The 7,285-nt window shown below is 48.6% G+C and overlaps 4 protein-coding genes across 4 annotated transcripts; 2 read left to right on the forward strand and 2 right to left on the reverse strand.

Annotated features, from left to right (window-relative positions):
• Positions 1 to 172: 172 nt before the first annotated feature.
• COCCADRAFT_37527 (uncharacterized protein) lies at positions 173 to 1,272 on the reverse strand (the record flags this gene model as incomplete). Its single annotated transcript, XM_007714960.1, has 3 exons — positions 173 to 286; positions 327 to 745; positions 786 to 1,272. The coding sequence occupies 3 exons, from the start codon at positions 1,270 to 1,272 to the stop codon at positions 173 to 175; spliced, it is 1,020 nt and encodes a 339-aa protein (XP_007713150.1).
• Positions 1,273 to 2,213: 941 nt separating this feature from the next.
• COCCADRAFT_37528 (uncharacterized protein) lies at positions 2,214 to 2,979 on the forward strand (the record flags this gene model as incomplete). Its single annotated transcript, XM_007714961.1, has 2 exons — positions 2,214 to 2,394; positions 2,489 to 2,979. The coding sequence occupies 2 exons, from the start codon at positions 2,214 to 2,216 to the stop codon at positions 2,977 to 2,979; spliced, it is 672 nt and encodes a 223-aa protein (XP_007713151.1).
• Positions 2,980 to 3,553: 574 nt separating this feature from the next.
• On the reverse strand, positions 3,554 to 4,146 carry COCCADRAFT_5767 (uncharacterized protein; the record flags this gene model as incomplete). Its single annotated transcript, XM_007714927.1, has 2 exons — positions 3,554 to 3,921; positions 3,975 to 4,146. The coding sequence occupies 2 exons, from the start codon at positions 4,144 to 4,146 to the stop codon at positions 3,554 to 3,556; spliced, it is 540 nt and encodes a 179-aa protein (XP_007713117.1).
• A 336-nt stretch (positions 4,147 to 4,482) lies between these two features.
• On the forward strand, positions 4,483 to 6,753 carry COCCADRAFT_26966 (uncharacterized protein; the record flags this gene model as incomplete). Its single annotated transcript, XM_007714932.1, has 3 exons — positions 4,483 to 4,495; positions 4,542 to 4,689; positions 4,740 to 6,753. The coding sequence occupies 3 exons, from the start codon at positions 4,483 to 4,485 to the stop codon at positions 6,751 to 6,753; spliced, it is 2,175 nt and encodes a 724-aa protein (XP_007713122.1).
• Positions 6,754 to 7,285: the final 532 nt, after the last annotated feature.

A 7,285-nucleotide genomic window follows, 5' to 3' on the forward strand; every position in this document is an offset into this window, starting at 1 on the left:
TTGTCTCCATCGAGCCCAGCATCTATGCCGAGGGTATATATAAACAGCTCTCCACCCAAGAAAAAAAAGGGGGTATATATATATATATACAAAAAGATACAAGAATCATTCAACGCGTAGAGGATGCAAGATGCAAGATGCAGTAAACCATGCAAAGCAAAAAACCCCCCTCTTACTCCTCCTCATCCTCCCCCACATACCCCATATCCACCATATGCCTAACAATACCATACGTCGCAACTCCAAAATTACTCGTGCGACTCAAAATCGTCTTCGGATTAACATACTTTTAATACTGATTCAGCACAAAAGCATGCAACATATACGTCGAAGAAAAAATCCATTTCCCACTCGGTTCTCCTCCTACAATTCTGAATCGCAATTTCATAGATCTCCATTGCATCTGAAGAATGCGTTTTCTCGGTGCACCGGAGACGCAGACTTATCTTCATTGGGCTCAAACAGCGGATCGGTACTATCCGGGAACCAGTTGCGTTGGCGCAAATGCGGTACGGTCGAGGATCAAGACTTCGTTGGGGGATGGGGACGAGGCACGAGGTGATGCTGGTTATGCTTTGGAGGTTTGCAGTCCATTTGCTGTTGAAGCTGGCGTGTTGCTCGCGAACGACGATGCGGGTCATGGTGCTGTTGGGTTTGGTCATGAAGACGCCGTTGTTGATTGTGCTGTTTATGCCGCTGTGTTCGCCGGCGCCGCCGTAGTGGCGGCCGCCGATGAAGGCGAAACCTGTTGTCAGAAGGGGTGTTAGAGGGAGTAAATGTAAGACGTCCCAGTTCATGTAGATGCTTCCTTTTTTTCTCGATGGCGTTGATGTGCTGGTTTTCATTTGTGCCGGCGAAGGTGGGGGCGTGGACGGGGTTCCAGATCACGAGGTCGGCGAAGGTGTTGACGACGGCTTTGGTCCATCTGTCGCCTTTTTGGCCGGCTTCGTCGATCTCAGAGGGGCTGAAGTTGGTGTAGATGTAGACGCGTTCGGATTTGATGTAGAGGACTGCGGCGCAGATGTTTAGGAAGCTGGAGAAGGGGAATTTGAGGACAGATTTTTCGTCCTTTTTGATTTGGACATAGTGGACTATACTTGGTATGCTGTCTTGGTCGGATGTATCGGTGGACTGGAATATCCCATATTGCCTTACTTTCTCTAAGGGATGGACTAAGAGTGCGGAGACCGAGAGTGCAGCAATGATACAGGCGCCCGTTATGAGTGCAATGCGAGTGCGTGAGCGGGTAGTGGGAGTATCTCTGAAGGGCATATACTGATATAAGCCGCTTTGGGGCTTGAGAAAGCCTCAGTACGAACGCAATTGATCCAACATAGCGGTTGAAGTGAGGAAACGAGTGGGCCTGCCGTAAAGAAAAGACTCAATGAACTACATGGAACAATCAAAGAAAGGAGTTGGAAAATCGTTGAATAAAGAAGAGACGACACGTCTGACGCCCAGAGTTCGATGTTTGAGGTTAGGATGATGCTGGTGGTGATAGCCCGCGTCATCCTGTGAATAGGCCCGAACGCAGTCTGACATGAACGAAGCTAATAAGGTAAGGAGAAACACTAGAGGCACACAAGATCTGAATTGAGATGGCTAATCTCCATACTTACGTGAGGGAAATGGTAGTGAGGTTTCTGGCGATTCGTATATATGTGTATATACTAGCATGACTAAGAGTAGGCCCTTTTTCGAGTGGAAGCGTGCGGGTCCTGGCAGATTAACAGAATAGGCTGAATTTCATACTGTAGTCCCGCATTGGTACCTCGACGTAAGTAATCTGTAAGTGGGGGTACTACCCCTGTTGTATACCTGCGCATCGCATAGGCCTGCGAAAACGGGATCTGCGATCTTGGAGACGAACTAATCTCATCAAGGTGGTTTTTACTAATGCAAGATAATGTTGAAGAAGGGTGTCGGCTTTACTCAAAAGTATATGATTTTTTTTTACTTGCCAAAATGAGATTGTGGTGATGCTGATATCTGAATTGGGATATAGCAGTTACAACTGCCGGATGTTGTAATGGGGCTGACTTGCTCGATCCTCGGAAACAAGTAAGCTGAACCAAAGGTCATGTGACGCGCGCTACGTATTTAATCCGACTTGGCGACATGCGGCAGACAGCGCCTGTCGTAGCAGCCCTCCTCACATTATTATTAAATATACCTACCACCATTTCTATCGAGTTTAGCAGAAAACTTCCACAATGCTGGATGTAACGACTGAAGTTGTCTACCTGCCATTTAAAACAGGACTCGATCTGTCGGCGGGCGAGAAGAAAGAGATATGGGAAGATGTCCTTAGTACTATTAAGAGACAGCCTGGCGCGATAAGGGTACTTTGGGGAAGGCAGATTGAACACCCGGATACAGTCCAGCTAGTGATTGGTATGCTGTTCTCTTTTTGATAATATCTGGGGACGCTGTTTTTCCTCCTCCCTCCGCCACATGTTCGCTCGTCCACCACGCTAACTGCATTGAGACTGGGCATCGATGGACTTCCACAAAGCATTCATGGACAGCCCAATCTACCCGCCTTTCCTGAAAAAAATGGATGATCACCTTCTAGCCGGAACACCAGTCTTATATCATGCCAAGTTTCCCTTTGCGCAAAGCTCATACGGTGATCCATTTACTTCTCCTGTAACCGAATGTATCGCCGGCTTCTTTCCCGCAGACTATCCCGAGTCACAGTATGAAACCCAGTTTATAACTTTCCGGGAGGAAGCCCTCAAAACTAAGGACCTTGCTGCCGATGGCGTGATCGGCGGATGGAGTGTTGAAAGGCAGTCGCATGAGGCGTTGGGGGAGGGAGTAGAGGGAAAATTATTTATGATTTTCATTGGATGGCCAGATGTAGAGGCGCATATGGTGTTTCGGGACTCAGCCGATTTTGCAAGAGTAATTCCGCATTTGAGAGATGGACCGGTGGGGAGGAACATGTGGCATGTGGCGTTGAAGGAGCATAAGTGAAGACATGTTTTCTGGACCCGGAAAGGGCCAAATGGGCCTCATGTGTCATTTCTTGAGATTTAGTTCTTCTTTTTGACATATGATCCCTTGCAGGTCCAAACCGGAAGGAAGATTTATAGCATGACCGATATTCTGCTCAATGTTTTGCATTTCTTCGATATTGCACCCATATCAATCTTGAACTCCAAACAGATTCATAACCTCCTTTCTGACAACTTCCAGGCTTGGAACATCTTTTGAGATTTGTTGAAGATAATAGTTTGTCGTATAAAAACTCGCTTGAAAACATATTAATGACACCTAGAGGTGTTGGGAACTTCGTAAAGAGTGTCGGCCAAGAGTTTACCCAAAGATTGTAAGATTCGGAAGACCTGATGTCCTTCAAGGTGTAATTGCCAGGATCTCAAGCAGTATGGCGATAGGTTAAGAAAAAAACTGGAGCTGGGGTACCCGGGAAGCAAGTCCTAATCTTTGTGAATCCGACGTGGGTCAACCGGAAAAGACGAGAATCGTTCTTCCAAGCATCGATGATAGACTGTAATCCGTAGCTTGATGGCCGAGAAAGTATAGTCACTCATGACATACCCTTTGGCGGAAAACTGGAGTCGCGCTTAAACCCTTCCTTTGAAATTCTGCAGAACTTGAGCATGGCTAGCTGAGCCCACATGCCGTTCCACTCTTTCAGTTTGCGCAGATTGACCGCATCCTCGAGATCCGGTACCCAGAAGCCAGAGGCGTACTCGTCCCGTTCAGTCTTTTGATTAATCTCAAGCAGATTTTGGCGCGTGCTTGGCGGCCTTCCTGGACGGCGTTCTGCTTTGAGTTTCGCCAGCTCCTCATCATCTCTGCCTACATAATCTTCAATCATGGCCTGGATTTCGCCCACGCTAAGTGGCGATTCATGCTCTGTGGTGTATGATTGGAAAGACTTTATCCGAGACACTGCTATATGTTAGCTATCTGTATACTCACATCTCGGCATCAACTACACATACAATATGTGCGATTCTGGTTTTCTCGAATTTTGCTCAGGCGGTTCAGCTTATCATCTCTTTGCGCTGCGCTTTGTAGTCGCTTGGTGTCCCGGCTGCCCTCGTGGAGGTTTGGATTCTTGCCCTTCTTCTTGGCGATCTGCTTGTGTACCTTGTCGAGGCGATTGCTGACCATTTTGACCTTTTGCCGTTTTTGCAGCACCTGTTGGTGTATGGGGCAAGAAATTTTGGATAATGCGTCGGGGCTCGGCGCTGGTAATCACGCTAGTCGCCGAACTTGGTTAGCGTGTTCTTAGCGGGGCGCGTTCCTGCCGTGGGCGTGTATCCGCGATGAGTGCTCCACTGCTGCATTTAGACTGTGACGGCTCTCTCTTTCCATACCTCTCTTGTACACTTGTTCTGGGCGGCTTCTCTTCTATTGACACGTCTGCGTTTCACACCAGCATGTTGTCATAGTGTTCGTACTGCAGCCATTGTATAGGCTCGACGCGTGAGCGGCAAAGGGTCCACAATGGGCATCTCAGGTCAGCGCACCCAATCGTAGGCTGTACATCGCTAATAGAGGAACAGGTCTTCTCCCACTGCTGAAGTCAGTCCAGAAGCCAGGCAGTCTTAAGAAATATGCAGGCCAGACTATTGGCGTGGACACTTATGGCTGGTTGCACCGTGCAACTGCTGCCTGCGCCATTGATCTGGCCCTAGACAAGCCCACCACAAAGTATGCAGCTCCTGGCCCAGTGAACGAAAGCTGTTCTGACAGTCTGCTAGATATGTCGATTTTGTCATGCACCGTGTTCGCATGCTCATCCACTTTGGTGTTACCCCTTACCTCGTTTTCGATGGCGACAATCTCCCAAGCAAGGCAGGTACCGAGAAGGGTCGAAGGGAGAGAAGGAAAGAAAGCAAGAGGCTGGGACTAGAACTTTTGAAAGTTGGCAAGGTAGCCCAGGCGCAACAGGAACTTCAGAAGAGCGTAGACGTGACACCAGAAATGGCGCGAATGGTTATTGAAGAGCTGAAAAAGAACAATATCCAATATGTTGTTGCACCATACGAAGCCGATTCACAGCTTGCATATCTCGAACGCAAGGGAATCATCAACGGTGTTCTTTCAGAAGACTCGGATTTGCTCGTCTTCGGAGTCAAGTGTCTGATCACGAAGCTAGACAAGTATGGAGAGTGCATCGAGGTCAACCGGAATCATTTCACAGCCTGCAGGGAAGTCAGCTTTGTAGGCTGGTCCGATGCCGACTTTCGAAGAATGGCCATCTTGAGCGGTTGTGACTACCTACCCGGTATAGGTGGGCTCGGTCTGAAGACTGCTCATCGAATGCTACGCAAACACAAGACTGTAGATCGTCTTGTTAAAGCCGCCCAGTTTGATGGAAAGCTTAAAGTACCTGCTGGGTTCATGGAATCGTTCGACCAGGCAGAGAAGACATTCCTTTATCAATGGGTCTACTGCCCAGTCGAAGAGAAGCTTGTCAACCTAACACCACTTGGTGATGGGTTAAATATTGCCGACATGCCGTATATCGGAGAGGAGGTTCCACCCCACCTTGCCAAAGGTGTTGCTCTAGGCGACCTGTATCCGCGTTCGAAGCTCCCAATGGAAGTTGCTGGCAAGTCTAAATCCAGCAGCCAACCGCTGGTCCCCTCCCGACGGTCTTCAGCAACTATGCAAACGCCCGATGCAAAGAACACGAAGCCAATTGACTCCTTCTTCAAGCCCAAGCGCACACCCTTGGCTGAGTTGAGTCCGAACCTCTTTACTCCTTCGCCAAGCCAGCAAGTCTTGCTTGAACAGCAACGTAACAGCAGCGGCTGGGCTGCAGTGCCAGCCCCCATCTTGCGACTACAACAACAGTATCCCCCACCCCCCAGTACAGCGCCCCAGCCTAGGCGTACAATAACAGATCCGATTGGAGGCCGACGGTCGGTCCCTCCATCCAAGAGACCCCGGCTTTGTTCGGATTCTGTGTTCGAAACTCCTACCGCTGGCGGTGAGGGTGTTGTGCGAAGTCAGTTCTTTGCATCGTCCACACCAGAACCAAGTCCGACGTTGCATCGCAGGAAGAAGAGCAGGAGAAAGACCGACCAGGACATTCAACTCTATTCAGACCACTCAATCCAAGAAGGAGAAGTAGAAGCTGCTGATTTGGAGCAGACTGCATCTCAGCGGAAGAACAAGTTGCGAGTCTTCAGTGAAGTGCAGTCAAGTATAAGTAGCGAATCACAGTCGACGATATTTTCGAGAGGTAGCACGGCTCAATCTCAAGAGACGGCTGGTACATCCACGCCCGCATCATCTCCCGGTAGCCCAGAACCAGAGCCATCCTTTAGCACTGCGATATCTTCTCAGCTCAGCGATTTGCGGTCAAAATTTACCTACAAGGCCCCACGCATCCCTTCACCGACAAAAACAATGCCGCGAGTTGCTAAAGCTCGTCTAGAAAGGCAACCTACTAAGGTTTCGCAGTCTACGCCACCTTCATTAGAGTCTGGTTCAGCTTCTCTTCCCGAGACACCTGCAGAATCAATTCTCCCTGGTACACCGCCTCCCGCTGATGAAGAAGCAGACCTGGCGGACTCTGCTTGGACGGCTATGGAGTCTGAGGTTATTGTTGCTGCAAGTTCACCGCCCCCTGTAACACCTGCAAAGAGGAGGCGATCGTCGTTAAAAGGAAGCGAAGATCTGCTTGTACTAGATAGTGATGTGGAAAGCATGTGTTCGCCGCGGAAACCCATGTTTAATCTTGCTCGCTTTGCATTTGCCGGATAGTCTTTCGCACGTTGCAAAATTTTTGTGTATTATTACGATGAGCATATGAGTTGTGGTTTGGCGTTCTGGTTTGGGCGTGACTTGGGTGGGAGTATGGTTACTTGAAAAATCAGTGTAGCGGGACTAGAGACTTGAAGTGTTATGACATGGATCTTTAACTGTACATATCATACTCTTAATACCTATCTGTTCTTGAATCGCCAACCCTTCTTCACACAGTACTATTATCGGCAACCTAGATATGTCCCAGACCTCTTCGGCGAATGATAAGGAAAGCGGCGTCATGCTCTCGGTATCCAAAATCGACCATCTGCAACATTACTTTGGAGTGTTGCCTATGCGGTGAAATATCCCCCACCCTATAGTGTGTAACGTGGTTCACAAGCGAATCGCTCACCCAAGCGAATCGCTCGCGCCCCACCAGCGCGACAACTTCAACACATTATCACAGACTTTTATTACAGTTAATAAACTATTACAATATACTAAATTAATTATCAGAGTCGCTACTATTACTCGTACTATCTATCTC

This window comes from Bipolaris zeicola, assembly GCF_000523435.1.
Source record: "Bipolaris zeicola 26-R-13 unplaced genomic scaffold scaffold_93, whole genome shotgun sequence".
NCBI lineage: Eukaryota > Fungi > Ascomycota > Dothideomycetes > Pleosporales > Pleosporaceae > Bipolaris > Bipolaris zeicola.